Genomic DNA, 19,508 nt, shown 5'->3' with positions numbered 1-19,508 from the left:
GGGTTACACCCACCAGGTAAAATCTACAATGAAGCCAGACAACTTTGTGTTTATGGCCCATTAAAGACACTTAATTCTCACAAACTCTCACATAGAAGAAAACTCATCCCACCCACCCAGTAAGGGCTAGTCTACACTGGCACTGCTAAAGCACTGCCGCAGCAGCGCTTTAACGTGCCTTGTATGGTCACGGCGAAGCACTGGGAGAGAGCTCTCCCAGCGCTCTAAGAAAACCACCTCCACGAGGGGCATAGCTCCCAGCGCTGGGGCACTGTCTACACTGGAGCTTTACAGCATTGAAACTTGCTGTGCTCAGGGGTGTGTTTTTTCACATCCCTGAGCGAGAAATTTGCAGCGCTGTAAATTGACAGTGTAGACAAGCCCTAAGTCTTCCTATGGACATCTTGGCATGGATATGGCCAATGGCTGCCCTTGTGAGTCAGCAAGGACATGTGATATGCTCATGTGACCCTGGACTCCATCTTGTGCCAGTAACTTTCCACAAACTGAGGCTGTGGCTTTGTTTGAAACAGAAAAATTTCTAAGTGCATGGAAAAGGGTATAAAAGACCTCTGAAATGACACTATTTTGCCTCTTTCCTGCTCTCATTCCTTGGACTTACAACTAAAAGGAACATATTCAAACTATGCACTGAGGACCTTCCAATCTTTTGGAAGTTACCAAAGACTTAACAAGCCAGCAGCTTATTCCATCGCTGCTACAAACTTGATATAAGATTACTGCAATGATTGTATGTATATGATCTTAACCATTTTAACTCTCTTCTTCTTTTCTCTTATAAATAAACCTTTATATTTTATTTAAAGGATTGGCAGCAGTGTGATTATTAGGTAAAATCTGAGTTAAATACTGACCTGAGTATGTGGCTGATCTCTTGAGCTCAGAAGAATCCTTTGTTTGATGAAACTGGTTTCCAATAGGGCTGACGATTAATTGCAGTTAACTCACGTGATTAACTCAAAAAAATTAATTGCGATTAAAAAAAGTAATCAATTAATCGCAGTTTTAATTGCACTATTAAACAATAGAATTCCAATTCAAATGTATTAAAATATTTTGGATGTTTTTTCTTCATTTTCATATATATTGTATTCTGTGTTGTAATTGAAATCAAAGTGTATATTATTTTTATTACAAATACTTGCACTGTAAAAATGATAAATAAAAGGAAGTATTTTTCAATTCACCTCATACAAGTACACCTCTACCCCAATATAACGCGACCTGTTATAACACGAATTCGGATATAATGCGGTAAAGCAGCGCTCCGGGGGGCGGGGCTGCGCACTCCAGTGGATCAAAGCAAGTTCAATATAACGCGGTTTCACCTATAACGCGGTAAGATTTTTTGGCTCCCGAGAACAGCGTTATATCGGGGTAGAGGTGTATTGTAGTGCAATCTCTTTGTCGTGGAAGTGCAACTTTCAAATGTAGATTTTTTTTTGTTACATAACTGCACTCAAAAACAAAACAATATAAAACTTCAGAGCCTACAAGTCCACTCAGTCCTACTTCTTGTTCAGCCAATCACTAAGACAAACAAGTTTGTTTACATTTACAGGAGATAATGCTATCCTCTTCTTATTTACAATGTCACCAGAAGGTGAGAACAGGCATTTACAGGACACTTTTGTAGATGACATTGCAAGGTATTTATGTGCCAGAAATGCTAAACATTCATATACCCCTTTATGCTTCGGCCACCATTCCAGAGGACATGCTTCCATGCTGATGACACTTGTTAAAAAAATAATGTGTTAATTAAATTTGTGACTGAACTCTTTGGGGGAGAATTGTATGTCCCCTGCTCTTTACCTGAATTCTATATATTTCATGTTATAGCAGTCTCGGATGAAGACCCAGCACATGTTGTTCATTTTAAGAACACTTTCACAGCAGATTTGACAAAACGCAAAGAAGGTACCAATGTGAAATTTCTAAGGATAGATACAGCACTCGACCCAAGGTTTAAGAATCTGAAGTGCCTTCCAAAATCTGAGAGGGACGAGGTGTGGAGCATGCTTTCAGATGTCTTAAGAGCAACACGCCGATGAGGAAACTACAGAACCCGAACCACCAAAAAACAAAATCAAACTTATGATGGTGGCATCTGATTCAGATGATGAAAATGAACATGCATCAGTCCGCTTTGCTTTGGATCTTTATCAAGCAGAACCCGTCATCAGCATGGATGCATGTCTTCTGGAATGGTGGTTGAAGCATGAAGGGACATATGAATCTTTAGCGCATCTGGAACATAAATATCTTGTGATGCCGGCTACAACAGTGCCATGTGAATGCCTGTTCTCACTTTCAGGTGACACTGGAAACTTGACGTGGGCAGTATTTATCTCCTGCAAATTGTAACCAAACTTGTTTGTCTGAGCGATTGGCTGATGTAGGACTGAGTGGACTTGTAGGTTTCAAAGTTTTACATGGTTTTATTTTTCAGTGCAGGTATTTTTTGTACATAATTCTACATTTGTAAGTTCAGCTTTCTTGATAAAGCGATTGCACTACAGTACTCGTATTAGGTGAATTGAAACATAGTATTTCTTTTGCTTTTTACAGTGCAAATATTTGTAATAAAAATAAAGCGAACACTGTACACTTTGTATTCTGTTATAATTGAAATCAATATATTTGAAAATGTAGAAAATATCCAAAAATATTTAAATAAATGGTATTATATTATTGTTTAAAAGTGCAATTAATTGCGATTAATTTTTTTAATCGTGTGCTTAATTGCGATTATTTTTTTTAATCGCTTGACAGCCTTAATTGTTTTATTTTTGAATGCAGGTTTTTTTTGTACATAATTCTACATTTGTAAGTTCAGCTTTCATGATAAAGAGAGATTGCACTACAGTACTTGTATTAGGTGAATTGAAATATACCATATATACTCATTCATAAGCTGATTTTTTTTAGTAAAAAAGGGAAGCATCAGAGAAGGGGCTCGGCTTATGAACGGGTATAGAGAGGGAGAGGTGGGACACAGCCCCTCATCCCCCCCAACAGAGGGGGCAAGGAGAGGCAGCACAACCAGCACAGCCAGAAGGGAAGAGGAGGGGCCAGAGTCTCTCCTCTTCTGGCCACGCTGCTCTCCCCCCCGCCTCCAAAGCAGCTGCAGTTCCGGGGCTGGCAGGCTGTGGCCTCGCCACCCGGCCTACCGGAGCACGCTGCGGCCGTGCCACCTGGCCCGGCCCGCTGGAGCACTCTGGGGCCACACTGCCTGGCCTGGCCCGCCGGAGCAGGCTGCAGCCGCGCCGCCCAGCCTGCCGGAGCAGCTCCGGCTAGGCCAGAGACATCCTCCCCTGGCCCGCCCCAGCTAAGGTGGGAAGGGATGGGATGGGGAGAGTGTGGGGGTCCCGGGCTAGGGTCATGTGGGGGGTGGTTACAGGGGTTACTCCCCTGACCCCCAGCTTCCCCTCCCCAAAAAAATTTCCCCACCAGTTGCTGTCCCAGCCCGTCAAGGTAAGCAGCTGGCAGGCCGGGACACTTTGTTTACTTAGGTTTACTTCTGTGCCTGTGGACGCTTGAGGTAAACAAACCATCTCGGCCCACCAGCGGCTTATCCTGACGGCCCAGGAGTCAAAGTTTGCTGACCCCTGAATTATAGAGTTGGCTTATGAATGGGTCATAAAAATTTGCCATTTTTACTTATCCATCTTGGGGGGTGTCGGCTTATAAACAAACCGGCTTATGATCGAGAATATACATATATATGATCGAGTATATACTATTTCTTTTGTATTTTACAGTGCAAATGCTTGTAATAAAAATAAATAAATAAAGTAAGCACTGTATACTTTGTATTCTGTGTTGTAATTGAAATGAATATATTTGAAAATGTAGAAAACATCCAAAAATATTTAAATAGTATTTTATACGATTAATCGCAATTAATTTTTTTAATTGCTTGACAGCCCTAGTTTTCAATAACCACTCATCATAAAATCTAGTGTCTAGGTGGTGACATAAGGGTTGGAATGCCTAAGGAGACTGAATTTTTGACTTTTTAACCAATATGGTGAGACAAAAGTTTACTTTTGTTACTGGCTTGGTACATCTAATGATACAATAACCACCAGTTTGCAGTGAGGCTGCCGTATTTATCAGCAGTTTGTCCGGAATCTGTATTCTCAGCTGTGACCCAATGAGGCAATGTGACATACACTGGATTTAATTTTTCTTTTTTTTAAATCTTGTTAATGGACTGTCATTCCCCTTTAGAAAAAAGCTTTTGGACAAATTATTTAAATGATAATTTAGCCTGCTTGAGAGGCAGTGCCAAACTGCATTGGCCCAGGGAGAGCTGTGGCAGGGATTATGCTTTAGCCCTGGTGCAGAAGGGTAATGGCCTCTTGCAGGTGCAGTCTACATCGCCCTGGCACACCTGGCCCGTTCCAGAGGCCAGTCCATAGCAGAGGTAGGGAAGAGCCATGATCCCATTTCCTCCCCACTCCCTTTGAGACAATTTACTTTCCTGGGAGGGCATGAGCCCCTAGGCAGGCTCTGCATTCCCCTGAGAGCAACGACTGCAACTGACCATAGCCCCTCCACTACGCAAGAGAAAGGGACAACCTTATTTTTTTGTGGAAACCATAGTTTTAGATGCTGTAATAAATATTTCTGCAGTAAAATTTTAAATTTGCTAATTTCCTGAGCATGCCTGGAATAGTTTCAGTGTGGTCTCCCAGGAAAAGAAAAATAGTGTGTTTTCCTTTTTCTTTTCATAAGGAGCTCTTCATTAGAGTAACTTACATTCTTCAAGTTGCAAGAAATTAAACTAGAAATTCTAATATACAATCTGGCTTCACTTCTACAACTGAAAAAAAAAAAGCTGCAAAAGAGCAACATCTCCTATCACTGTGCACCTGCATAACTTTATGTTTCAAGTTACAATAAATATCACACTTGTTCTTTTGGTAGCAGTGATGGCAGTGTAGTATTAGGCGTGGTCTACACTGGGGGGGGGAGGGATCGATGTAAGTTATGCAACTTCAGCTACATGAATAACGTAACTGAAGTCGACGTACTTAGGGCTTGTCTATACTTACACGTTGGTTCGGCGGCAGGCAATCGAACTTTTGGGTTCAATTTATCACGTCTTGTCTGGACGCGATAAATCGAACCCAGAAGTGCTTGCCATCGACTCCGGTAATCCTGCTCGGCGCGAGGAGTACGCGGAGTCGACGGGGGAGCCTGCCTGCTGCGTCTGGACCGCGGTAAGTTCGAACTAAGGTACGTCGACTTCAGCTACGTTATTCACATAGCTGAAGTTGCGTACCTTAGTTCGAATTGGGGGGTTAGTGTAGACCAGGCCTTAGACCTACTTACCGTGGTGTCTTCACTGCGGTAAGACAACGGCTGACACTCTCCCATCGACTCCGCCTCCCCCTCTCGTCCTGGTGGAGTACTGGAGTCGACGGGAGAGCGCATGGTGGTCGATTTATCGTGTCTAGACTACACCGGATAAATTGACCCCCGCTGGATCAATCGCTGCCCTTGTTGATCCAGCGGGTAATGTAGACAAGCCCTTAGTTTCTTAAGGCTTTAAGGGCTGCTCTGGAAAAAGAAGTATACCTACAAAAAGGTCAGGATGTTTTGCGCTCTTTGCAATACGTAATTAACATTTGGGGAAGAAAAACTTGATATCAGGGCTTGTAAAATTCACCTGATGCCTACTAGCCTGAGGGCCAAGCCTAATTACTAGAGTAAAAATTGCTGTGCATCGTTTATTATTTCTATTTAGTATATATCTAAAAATATGGATAGATTTTGTAATATTTTCTTTCCCTTCCTGGTTTCACTTCCCTTTTTTGTTCTTTTATTTCCTGTAAGCAGGACCTCATATAGAATAAGATTACGAAGGAACTTACATTGATGCATCATAGATTCCTTTTTAATTGCTGCATAATCACACTCAGGAATCTAAACTTTCATTACAAAAGTAACTCTAGCCCTTGTAGGTGTAAATGGAGGAACTGATATATGCCTGAGTCTGCAGAGAACCTGCAACAATAGCTGAGAGAGATGTAAACTACCCCATTCATCTTATTTTAACATGGTTTTAACGTTCAAGCTTGATGACAATTTAAGTGTTAGCATTAACTACTTCACTGCTGATCCAGTTAGCATTTATCATTTTTAGATGTAGTAGGAGACTCTAGGGTGAAGTACAGCAGGGCAGCTACTGTAGTTCTTGTCACAGATTACTGGACTGGGAAAAGAGGAATTCATCTCCTTTCTCACTTTCACAGAAAGCATGTATGTTATATAACAAAGCTGCACTCCAAAGCTTTCCAGCTGCCTCATTTAAATGCAAAATCCAACAATTCTTTGCTTACTGAGGCAAATACCCTTTTTTATTCATCACAAAATTCTCACATACATTAATCTAACACTCTGGCTAAATTGTTACCAATATCAGTTTTAGAGGCCTATATATTTATTTGTTACTATTATCCAGCATCATGTTATTTGCTATGCTTTGTTGAATTTTTAAATTCACTTCAGTTTGTAATTCACTGTTGTATTTTTGACAGTAACAACGATTATACCACTACAAGAGTTGAATGGCAGACATTAAAAATAACCAGAATTTTTTGTGACAACAGTCCATCAGTTTCACGTACTACAGTATACACTGATAAAACTTGTGCAATTACAATCCTCAGCTTTTTCTTCTTTGAAGGCTATACTTTACAACTAAAGATATCAACCTTTTCCCAGAAATGAAAAAAACTAATGCTTGAAGGAAAGCTTTTAATTTGGTGTGAAGATATCCTCAGACAACTTTCAGCTTTGTACTCCAGGAAAATCTGTTATACATGTACTGTTTTACAAACTATCCTGGCAATGGCCCAGAGTGGCCTACACTCTGATGGGCACTTTTTAAAGCAATTACTTAAACTCAGAGGGCCAAATTCTACTCTTAGTTATGCATGCACAACCCAAAATAAATGGAAGTTGTGTGCACACAGCCCAAGGCAAAATCTGGCACAAAATATTTTAAAAGGATAAAAACATATTGACCAAAAGAATCCACATTTTATGAGTGAAGTAATGGAATAAAAACAGCTGTATTTTTAACCACATAAAAACCTTCTGCATTAATGTGCCTAATTTCAGGAAGAATATTGGAAATGCTGGCATAACAGGAAAGCTACAAGGCATCCAGGAGTGAATGTCTCACAGAACGTAATTAAAAACAGTTCTAAATAAACCACTGAAAAAGAATAGACACAAATGGTGCAAGTAGGGTGGTACGGTCCAGTATGCCATACCAGTAAAATATTTATAGCGGGTACGGTGTACTGGAAAGACACAGGAGCAGCAGAACATGGGGCCTACCACCACCAGCCCTTCCACGCAGCTGCGTGCCTGCATCTCCTGTAAAGGGTCTGTACAGCAACCCTGCCAGAGGACAGGGGTGGGCCTGGGGCAATACAGCCGCGCCGGAGGAGCTGCCAGCGTGGAGCCACCCAATGGTCCCACGTTCTGCTCCTTTCGCCACTGCAGTTCCCAGGAGAGCCCTGAACCGCAGCGGCAAAAGGAGCAGAACCCCATGCCGGCAGCTCCTCCGGCGTGGCTGTATCACCCCAGGGCCCAGCCTTGCCCCCCCAGCCCTGTCCTCTGGCGGGGCTGCTGTACAGACCCTGGACAGGACTCAGGAGATGCAGCTGCATGGAAGGGCTGGGAGCGGTACAGACGTACCAAAGGAGCTGCTGGAGTGGGGCTCAGTTGCCAGCGTGTCTGGAAAAAAATATTCTCTGCTGTCAGAGGGAGCTGGTTTGAAACTCTTCTGCTGGCAATTCCCAAAGCAGGTGTGACTGTTAACTGGCTATTGTTCCAGGAGCAAGCCCTCCTCTTCTCTTAGCAGCCCAAACAGCAGCTGTGCTGTGTCCACCCACTGGGAGCGCTCCCTTCCCAGGTAACGTGGGATGGATCATGGAGAGGGAGAGCGTGGGGCCCCAGGCTGGGTCCCGTGAGAAGTCCCGTGGAGAGGTCCCGTGCCCTCCCCGCCCCCTTTAGCTGGTGCAACGTACCGGTAAGAAATTAATTCTACTTGCACCACTGGACACAAGGTAGCTATTAGTTAAAAGGTAATTATATTCTTATCTTGCAGACTGGCAACCTGAGTTCAGCAGAATTCCTGTACCTTTTTGGTTTTCAAACTCTTCTGTCAACAGATGGTAGCAGCAGCCCACACTGCAAACTGCCTTGATTTCAGGCTTAGCAGTAAAGATTCGCAGTGTATTCGGAGCAAGATCCCCACATGTATGTAGTCCCACCATTATACAGTCCTAAAAATAAACAGCAACAAACACATTTCTTTTCAACTAAAGAAAAGACAAGAACAGTAAAAATAGACAAGCTATAAATAGTTAATTTGCTATGAGATTTAAATATACAAGCTCATGGAGACTCCCGGTGTCCTGTTCTAGAAATTTATTGAAGAACAGCAAAAGCATTTCAGTGCCAACAAAGTGTGAGAACCTTTCCTATAAACAAATGCAAGGGGGTAGAAGTGTTCTGTATCTTTGTTGGAACTCTGAGGCTACTCTAATTTTTCCTTATTATCCATTCCTTTCCTTGGCAAGGAGAAAGCAGAAGCCCAGGACCATTAACTGAACTTGAGCCACCTGTGTGGCAGTGCAGAGACCTACCACCAAATGACCAGCCATTCTCTTTTGACCTTTTTTTTTACCAAACCTGTCTACCTTAACTTGCATGACCGAATGTACCCACATTTCTGCTATTTCTCATTGCCTCAACAGACATTGGTAGTACTTTCCACCTGTGACTGAAAATAAGTGCTGCTTGCGACTGCTGTTTCTGCATCTGTTTTGTTTGCTCTGTCTCTACAGTATCTCTCCTCTCTAAAGAGCCCAAGCCAGAGTCCCTGAAGTCAACAGGAGTTTTGTCAATGACTTCAATGGAAGCATGATCAGAGCCTTAGTTATGGATAGTATACTCTTCTCTCTCTCCATTTCCTGTATTTTTTCCTCACTCTTTCTCCTTTTGTCCCTTTCTTTTATTTCTCCATCCCAGTTATCCTTTGTCTCACTTCCCACCATGATACTTCCCCTCTTTCTTCCTCCACTATACTGTCCATCATCCCTTTTCTCCTCTCTTTCACCCTCACTTCTCTCCCGGCTATCCTTCTGCTCCATTCCAAATCTCTCTGGAATTTTCAGCCTTGTAAGAATTAAGTGCCATCTGTACAATCCTCTTCTCTTAGCTGACCCTATAGTGAGGTCAGCATTCTGCAGTACTTCCTCCCTTAATGGTAATGTGAAAGAGCCTTAGAAGGGCTATGGGGCCTAGCAAGGGATGGAAATTCATGCCCCTGCAAGAACAGAACTAAACCTGCTGGCTGGAAAAGTTGAACAAATTCTCCCAAAAGAAAGGTGGTGGAAGATGGCCACCAGATGTAAGAGACCTAAAAACCAAATTAAATATGAAGATTCTGTTAAAACAGTCCAAAAGCCCAATTTTGTTCTGAGCTATACTGTTGTGATCTACCTACTTCAATTCCACTTTTGTAAACCCCATCATTGGTGTAACTGAAAGCAGATTCCCATCCCTTGACTTATACAGAGTATCTATCCAACAGAATTCGTTAATTCAGCATTAGCTCTGGGCTACACACAAACATATATTCAAACCCTGATACTGTTTCAGCGATTCAAATTAATTTTAAAATTTTGCCAAATAAATCAATCAACACTTCGGTTTTTCTCCAAACATTCTCAGTGTTTAGGAATATAGGCACTCCTCGGACTTACGGCACAACTGGTTCCTGAAAATTGTGTCTTAAGTCAAAAATGTTGTAACTTGAATTTCCCATAGGAACAATGTCGGATCGAGCATCGTAAAGTTTAAACCGATGTCGTAAAGTCGAAACAGGATAACAATTTATAAACGTTGTAAGTGCCATTCGTCATAATTCGAACGTCATAAAGTCGAGGACTGCCTGTACTGCAAAATCACTTGATTGTTTTAAAACAAATGTGTTAACCATTTGTAATGAAGTTTTAAAAAGCCTTTGAATGGTACAATTTATCACATATCCTACCAGGCAGTACTGTTTACTATTTGTAGCAACCATAATATGACTTTGCTTCTAAAAACGAAAGTAGGGGCCTGATCTCTGTTCACCTCCACCTTTTGTGTTAATCTACATAAGGGCAAAGAGAGCACCTAGTGGATGTAAAACACAATCATCCTTACTTGGTAGCATTTTCTTTGTGCTCACTTTGTACCAGTGTAAATGATTTCATAAGGTACAGGGAAACTGAGATCAGGTCTCGGTTGTTTAGTCGATTATTAAACTGTCATTATGTTTAAGTCCAAAAATCCAAACTGTAAAAAATGATGCTTATAAATAAAATTATTTAGCAATTCCTTAAGAGGGGTTATTGTGCTGTACCATATGAAGTATTTCATATCTAAAGTTCAATTTCAAGTTACGTAAATTTTAATTACTAAATAACAATAATTTCACAAAAGTTGTTTTTAATGCAAAATACATTCTCCTGAATAACTTGTAAATATAAATTACTCTCCTTGTAATTAAATGTGTTATATCTAACTAGAATAGTTAAGTTACAGGATAGTTGATGAATATCATTGCACAGTTGCTAACTTTGTTTTAAGTGGTAATTTCAGCCACTTCATAAGCTCTAAGTAGAGCTTAATTCACCTAGCCAAAAGTAGTCCAGCACATCTTCTGAAATAGGAAAAAAAAATGTATCAGTAAGAAATGGTTATGCAAAGTGGGTGTGAAGTGTTACCGAGTCAGAATTCTCCAATCACACTGTTGGCAGCATTCTACACCCACTTTGCAATCACTTTGTACAGGTGAAAATGTATACACAAGATGCAAAAGCAATGGAGAATCAGACACTGGTATTGCAAAAATAACAATGTAAGTGAAATAACCTCCAGATCTGTAATGATATCACGGAGTTCTGTTTCTGCAGTGATGTATGAGGTCAATGGCAAATAAATGTTTGAGTCATTTGACTTGCTTGCTTTGGCCTTGATGGAAGCCATTTTTCTTTGCTCTTTTTCCTCTTCACAGAGCTCCATGTTATGTTTAGATGAAGAAACAGCTTCTACAGCATCAGCAGGTAGAATGTTTAGAAGAGAAAAAGCATTTTCAGAAATTTTGTTCCCATCAGACTGTGTCTGAGCCACCAAATGAGTTTCAGTTTGTTTGCTGGTTTTCAACATAGCAGAGTCTGTGAAAGCACCAGTAATTTCCAAAGGAACTGAATCTGAGCTAGCCATCTGGTCCTGACTTAAAAGACTGTTGTTAGTACTTAAAAGCTTTTCGTTGATATTTGCTCTACATTTCATTTCATCTTGCACTGCCCTATCCTTTGGCTCTTCCAACACTTGGCCTCTGACATTTGCTCTTGCCCGACTTTGATAAGCTCTCCAATGTTTCTTCAATTTCCTGTTCCTTTCATTAGCTCCATAAGTGTTGGTGTTTGAGGAATCAATTCCATAAACCTTTAGATTATATTGCATGGATAAAAAGGAGCTTAGGTAGCCTTTTCCAGAGCCCAGGTCAATCACCTAGAGTAAAGATAACAGAATGAATTAAAAATAGCATGTACCATATTAATGAACAACAAATAAGACATGTTTCAAACACATGCTAATAATAAACATTTCCCTAAGAAGAAGAAGTATAGGTTCCATAATTTACTTAACTCTTATTCTGCTCAGCTTCTGGTTTTAAAATACAAATATGTTAAAACTGGTTTAGTTCTACCACAGAAACACAGTCAATGAAATAATCATGACTTTCAGCCTCTTGACTTTTCTAAGCCTTTTAATGTGCTTTTGTGCATAATTTCATTTTGTTTTAAAAAAAGTAAAATAAAAAATTAATGGACCATATCCTCAAGTGTAGCCACTTTGAGCCACTGCTGGCAGACGTGGAAAGCCAAATCTGTGTAACCAACCAAGGGAAGATCACTCCAAGGTAAGGGTGATCTTGCATTGACATATTACAGATGCCTTAGGTAGGAGCTCACATGCCATACACCTTTCCTGATGTCCGTTGATGAGAAGAGAGTGCATGGTTGAAACACCTAGGTTTTCAGCTTCTTGTGATTGTAAGATAGTTCCAACCCATGGCTGATCTAACATAATGCAGTGAAGCTGTGCACATAACAGCAGCAGGAACAGGACAGAAAATAAGAACTTTACACCAACTTTGCACAATCCCATGTCTTGCACTATGTGAATTTTGATTGTACATGAGGACCCAGCCCAATGCTTGGTAAGATTTCAGAGTAGGTCACAGAGAGCTACTTCTCAACAGAATGGAGACAGTCACAAAAATTTCTTCTGATCCAGTATCTGCTAAGAATTATATGGACTATATATAAAACCTTGTGTGTTAGGTATATGTTCCTGAATAGCTTGATCCAAGGATTTTTGGACTCTAACATGTCTCATTTGAACATCTGCTCTGATTTTATGCCAAACCATGTGAACAGGCATAAAAGGTTTGACCCAGGCTTAAGATGAACTGCACATACTTAGTTACCAGGCAGTACCTTTAAATTCAGCAAGGCTGGAATGAAAAGGACACTTTTATTTTTTTGAAGTCCTGAGGATGCTATAAATTTTATTCAAGCCAAGAAATCCGACAGAGAATTAGTAACCAAGGTATTTTTGGATAAAAGTCAAGAAAGGGACTACACAGAGCAGACAGTATTTATGATTGGGGTAAAAATTAATTATGGACTGAATTTATGACTCAGAGATATTATGCAAGGATTAAGAGTATGGGTTTTTCCCCCCTGTTGCTTTCTGTCAGGTTTTTTTTTTTCTGTTTTCCAACTTAATCCTTAAATTCTTTGGGTGACATGTATACACACACTTTTGGTGGAAGACTGATGAGATAGACTTTGGCTGTAACTTATGTAAAAACAGTTTACTTGCCACCCTCTCCACCATCACACCAGATGCCTCCCACAAAGTTCTAAAAGAAAGACAAGAAAGGAACATGTGGAATGTTTTTGCCAGTTAGTTAAGAAATAATGACAGGATGGAATTCGAAGATAGATAGATATTATTGTAATGTCGAATGTGTCATGATTCTATCCACACCCCAACCTTCACATAGCATTTGGATTACTATTCCTATGAAAGGAACTAAGTGGACATACATTCAGATTGTGAATTGTTCAGAAACCTATTATAATGACCTCTAGTGGCTGTAGAGATGTACAACTGTTTTGGCAAGATATTTTCATTTACTATCTAGTGAAAAAAACATACAGATAAACACCATACACTTTTAACATTTGTGGTCTTTGTAAAGTCAAAAGAAAATATAGGTTTAAAAATAGGCAGTGATTATATGCTGAAACAAACATACTGGACTAAATTAATCCCTGCTGTAATTCCATATAAGGAAAGATACTCAATATACTATGATATACATGCCAAGAATGAACTTTTATAATGAAATTTCTGTGACATAATAAACTATAAAAGCTCTGTCCACATTGGGCTGGGTACTATGTTTAAACATAGATCCTGGCCCAATACAAGCGTGGACATCATTTTCCAGATGACTGTGAGCATTTCCCAGCAACAAGCCATGAATTAAATACATAATGAATGCAGAATTAAATCTTATTTGTTTCATACACTGAATGAATTTGTTGTGCATACTGCACCTTCCAAAGAAAATTTAACAAATATGTGTAAAAGAAAACAAGAACTATATTAGCTTATTTTCAGAATGAAACAAAGACCTTTTATATAAAATTCCATTTGTATGATCTTTCAGTAACAGTGCGTATTAGGAACAATACTAAAATGGGGTAGAAAACATTTTTTTAAAGTAACAAAACTTTAACGTTTTTTAAAAATGTTTTAACTCAAACAGTTAACTTGAAAGTGATTACAATAAGCATAACATTTCTGCCTTCATATCCATTTTACTATTTGTTATAATACATAATAAAGCACCACAAGAGAATAATATCCTCTACCACCCATTATACATCATAGGTACGGGAGGTGAAGCTAAGGGCACTTTTCAATCCTTCAGTGATCTGTAATTTCTGAAAGAAACACCCTGAGGATAGCTGTGCTGTTGTAAAACATGTGTTGTGTTTTCATTGCTCTATATTTTTAAATTAAATGTTATATATATTTTGTTCTGTCAGCAGGATTGAAAGAAATCAATAAGGAAAAAACTCTCCTAAAACTTTACAATTCATATTATTTTTTAAAGTTTAATGGTAACTAAAACAAAAGAGGTTGCTTTTTAATAACTAAAAAGGAGAATTTTAAAAAAAATGTAACTGGAAAGCTCTTTTCATATATTAGGGATTTGTAACTGAACAAATACATTTTGTTCAGTATATGACTGAATGATGGAATAAAGTTAACAAAGCCATCTGCATTTCATATTTAGTGACATACTGTATAGCAGTGTTTTTCATTAAAATAAATGGTCATAAGTTATTTTTTTCAAAACAACCACCAAAAGAATCAATTGTTTGTCCAAAGATGCTTGAAACCAACAAATGTACATACTCACTGGTTAAAAATATGCATCTTTTATTGTCAATTGTCAATCAGATAAAGACAGAGTGCTGGCTGATTGCACCAATTGCACCAGGAATCAGGGTTAGCACATTGAGGTAGTTCCAATCTTTTCTCTCAGGATATATCTATATTTCAAGCTGGACAAGACATACCCACGCTAGTTCTGGTTGAGACAGCACACTAAAAATAGAATGTAGTAAATGGTAATGCAAGCAATGGGAAGGTTTAGCTGCCCAAGTACGTTCCTAGCGTCTCACATGGGTATTTACTTGGGGCAGCTAGCCCTCCCACCACAGCTTTATTTTTAGCATGTTAGCTCTCATCAAGGTAGCACGGGTATGTATCTTCAAGTTGGAATTTATACCTCCAGCTCAAAGTGTAGACATACCCATAGAATGTATCCAGAAAGCTGTGGTGGGCAACTTCTCCTTTGCCTCACCTATTGAGTCCCACAAGCACATATGCTGCATACTATTTAACATCTATATGAAATTGCTGAGCGTCCGTCCATTGTATCCACGACCAGACTGCTACCAGGGAGTAGAGGAGTGGCTGAAGTCACTTTGACTTGCTGCTTATGAGTCTGGAGCCAGGAACAATTAGACCAACACGGCTCACTCACCAGATGAGTGTTTTGTATCATGGTGGATGGCATGAAAGAGGGGGGGAAATTCCAATTCTTTAGTGCAAAAATAGAAATGTTTACATTTAAAACTTGTCAGCTACTGTATTCTGTTTTATTTGCCATTTTTATGAGCCTAATGGAATGTAGAGAATGAATTTCTGCTTCCCTATTAGTTACTGTTCTAGTCTTACCACTATTGTACAAGGAACACTAAATGCCTGGCAATATACAGTGCAGCTTTATATATATACTGCTCAGCATATAAAATCATGACTATTCTTCATGATTCACAATTGTAATAATGACTGGAGAGGTTATTTACCTGAAGCTAACAACGGGGTGGGTAAAGAGCCCCTCAGCTTTGCTCTAAGGTTTCCCCTTCAGTCACTATTACTAAAATGAAAAATAAAATCTGCATTAAGGATATATCAAAATCTAGGATTTGAACAAGATAGAAAAGATGAGGCAAGTATTTGTAAATTATATGGTAATACACACTGAAATAAGTACATTCTTACCTGCTTTATACCACAAAAATTTGCAATGCTATCTATCAATTCTGACATCATCTCCACTTCATGAGATTTCTTATCATTCATAAACTCATCTGTTTTGATTTCTGAGAGATCAGAAAAACAGAAATATTAATACAATTCAGACTGTCTAGCCTTCATAGTCCTCAAATGAAATCAACATCTATCCATAAATATATTAAATATATATTTAATGTTTACATCTGAATATAGCAGTGGTTTGGACTGCAGCAGTTTTGTTTTCACTAAGAAGTTGTAAGAATGCTCTTATGATTATATTTCTGAATCAAAGATGAATTAGTGAAACTGAACAACATAAGAGCAATACCAGTAATATTGTAAGCAATACTAACAAAACAGAATAAAATATCTAGTATGACAAAAATTGCTACTACGAAATGTGATCTCTTATTCCTTCTTCCCCACAGGAATTTAGTTTAGCTCTTTTTCATGTACTTTACTACAACTACATTTACCTATACTCAGAGGACACATAAAGGCAGTGTTGGGAAACATTCTCACAGCAGTTTGCTGATTCTGGCACTTTAAAATGATGATCACTCTATTAATTCTGCATGTTTGCTGATCATCTCACAATAGACACACTTCAAGACACCATCAATTATATTGAGAAAATGGGAGGCAAGAGAAGCACATTTCATAGAATCAGAGAATAGCAGGGTTGGAAGGGACAGTCTCAGGAGGTCATCTAGTCCAACCCCCTTGCTCAAAGCAGGACCAATCGCCAACTAAATCATCCCAGCCAGGGCTTTGTCAAGCCTGACCTTAAAAACCTCTAAGGAAGGAGATTCCACCACCTCCCCAGGTAACCCATTCCAGGGCTTCACCACCCTCCTATTTTTCCTAATATCCAAACCTCCCCCACTGCAACTTGAGACCATTACTCCTTGTTCTGTCATCTGGTACCACTGAGAACAGTCTAGATCCACCTTATTTGGAACCCCCTTTCAGGTAGTTGAAAGCAGCTATCAAATCCCCCCTTATTCTTCTTTTCTGCAGACTAAATAATCCCAGTTCCCTCAGGCTCTCCTCATAAGTCATGTGCTCCAGGCCCCTAGTCATTTTTGTTGCCCTCTGCTGGCCTCTTTCCAATTTTTCCACATCCTCCTTGTAGTGTGGGGCCCAAAACTGGACACAGTACTCCAGATGAGGCCTCACCAATGCCGAATAGAGGAGAATGATCACGTCCCTCGATCTGCTGGCAATGCTCCTACTTATACAGCCCAAAATGCCGTTAGCCTTCTTGGCAACAAGGGCACACTGTTGACTCATATCCAGCTTCTCGTCCACTGTAACCCCTAGGTCATTTTCTGCAGAACTGCTGCCTAGCCACTCAGTCCCTAGTCTGCAGCAGTGCATGGGATTCTTCCATCCTAAGTGCAGGACTCTGCACTTGTCCTTGTTTAACCTCATCAGATTTCTTTTGGCCCAATCCTCTAATTTGTCTAGGTCCCTCTGTATCCTATCCCTACCCTCCAACATATCTACCACTCCTCCAAGTTTAGTGTCATCTGCAAACATAGGTGCAATCCATGCCATCCTTCAGATCATTAATGAAGATATTGAACAAAACCAGCCCCAGACCGACCCTTAGGACACTCCGCTTGATACTGGCTGCCAACTAGACATAGATCCATTGATCACTACCCGTTGAGCCCGATGATCTAGCCAGCTTTCTATCCACCTTATAGTCCGTTCATCCAGCCCATACTTCTTTAACTTGCTGGCAAGAATACTATGGGAGACTGTATCAAAAGCTTTGCTAAAGTCAAGGAATAACGTCCACTGCTTTCCCCTCATCCACAGAGCCAGTTATCTCATCTTAGAAGGCAATTAGGTTAGTCAGGCATGACTTGCCCTTGGTGAATCCATGCTGACTGTTCCTGATCACTTTCCTCTCCTCGAAGTGCTTCAAAATTGATTCCTTGAGGACCTGCTCCATGATTTTTCCAGGGACTGAGGTGAGGCTGACTGGCCTGTAGTTTCCCAGATCCTCCTTCTTCTCTTTTTTAAAGATGGGCACTACATTAGCCTTTTTCCAGTCATCTGGGACCTCTCCCGATCGCCATGAGTTTTCAAAGATAATGGCCAATGGCTCTGCAATCCCATCTGCCAACTCCTATCACCCTCAGATGCAGTGCATCCGGCCCCATGGACTTGTGCTCATCCAGCTTTTCTAAATAGTCCTGAGCCACTTCCTTCTCCACAGAGGGCTGGTCACCTCCTCCCCATACTGTGCTGTCCAGTGCAGTAGTCTGGGAGCTGACCTTGTTCGTGAAGACAGAGGCAAAAAAAAAGCATTGAGTACATTAGCTTTTTCCACATCCTCTGTCACTAGTTTGCCTCCCCCATTCAGTAAGGGGCCAACACTTTCCCTGACCTTCTTCTTGCTAACATACCTGTAGAAACCCTTCTTTTTAGTCTTAACATCCCTTGCTAGCTGCAACTCCAAGTGTGATTTGGCCTTCCTGATTTCACTCCTTTTTCACCTGCTCCCCATTTGGCCTTCCTGATTTCACTCCTTTTTTACCTGCTCCCCATTTCACTCCAATTCTTTACCTGCTCCCCATTTGTGGCAAGGGGTAGTAATCCACTACTGATCCTTATCAACAGAGTACTACCGTCACACTGGCTCAGCTGCCCTGAGGGGATGGAGCCAAGGCCCACTCCCTGACTATTTGCTTGGGGGATGGGATAAATAGCAGGTACACAGCACCTGCTTATCCCCGCCTGCCCAGACCCAAGGACTAAGAGACTCTGCAGGAGATAGCTGTATGTATAGAGGGGAAGAAATGATACCTGCAGGCCCATAGCCGCGGGGGCAAATGGGGCAATTGCCCAGGGGCGTGGGCGGGCTGCAAGGAGCCTAGGCACGCGAGACCACTTCGGGCCCCGCGGGCCAACATGGGTGGTCCCGGAAGTGACACATTTGTCACTTCCGCCTTTGGCCCCCTAGGGACGGTCCTGGCCCTGGCCCTGGCGCCCGGAATGTCTGTTGGCGGGCCTGGATACTTGTCTGTGTGGAGTCACACAGACAGAGACATAAAATACTTGTGAAGTAAGATATGCAGAACTGAACCCTGAGAGCACACTCACAGAACAGAAAACAGAACAGTTAAAGACACTTTCCTGCATAACTAGTCAGATTAATACACCTTCCTCTTTCCTGCACTTCCAGTATTACTCTCTTAATTTGTCCAGAAACTGATCATCAGACAATAACTACATTCATTCCTTAATCAGATCATGCTGGGAACAATGCCCAAATCATTACTTATTTATAGAAGGTTGATCTGAGTTCATGAGAATCCTAGAGTTTTCCCCACTTCTCTCCAATATCCATAGGATCTCTGCACTTTTTAAACATCTGGTTCTGTATAACAAACTATTATGACAATACTTTGAATCTAATATAGAATCTATGAACAAACAAAAGAAAATCATAAACTTTAAAATTAACAAACAAAAGCATATGGGAGAAACCAATGTATGTCATTTCATTTTTACTGTTTTATTGAGGACTTCTGATGGTTCTCATTAAATGTAAAAATACTTGTTAAGGCCCAGATTCTCCTAAAAAAACAAAATTGTAACCATTCCAATTGAGAAGTTCAGGATTCTTCTCCCGTACGAGCATGGTGCTAATGCAATCTTATGCTGAGAGATGAGATCTCGCAGTTTTTCTGTATCTTCAGACAGGTTAGGATCTG

At 40.5% G+C, this 19,508-nt stretch overlaps 1 protein-coding gene across 1 annotated transcript in view; it reads right to left on the bottom strand.

Annotated features, from left to right (window-relative positions):
* Positions 1 to 19,508, bottom strand: part of METTL25 (methyltransferase like 25) — a 92,536-nt gene that overhangs the window by 53,124 nt on the left and 19,904 nt on the right. Inside the window, exons 3-5 of the mRNA XM_024200850.2 lie at positions 15,763 to 15,863; positions 10,975 to 11,616; positions 8,189 to 8,333 (exon numbers count right to left, since the gene is read on the bottom strand). Of these exons, the coding sequence (XP_024056618.1) occupies positions 8,189 to 8,333; positions 10,975 to 11,616; positions 15,763 to 15,863 (888 nt within the window). The remainder of the gene's footprint in view (positions 1 to 8,188; positions 8,334 to 10,974; positions 11,617 to 15,762; positions 15,864 to 19,508) is intronic.

The sequence above is a fragment of the Terrapene carolina genome, unplaced genomic scaffold (genome assembly GCF_002925995.2).
Source record: "Terrapene carolina triunguis isolate 2854851 unplaced genomic scaffold, T_m_triunguis-2.0 Scaffold68, whole genome shotgun sequence".
Taxonomy (NCBI): Eukaryota; Metazoa; Chordata; order Testudines; family Emydidae; genus Terrapene; species Terrapene triunguis.
The sequence above is the reverse complement of the archived record's forward strand: the minus strand, read 5'-3'. Positions and strand labels throughout refer to the sequence as shown.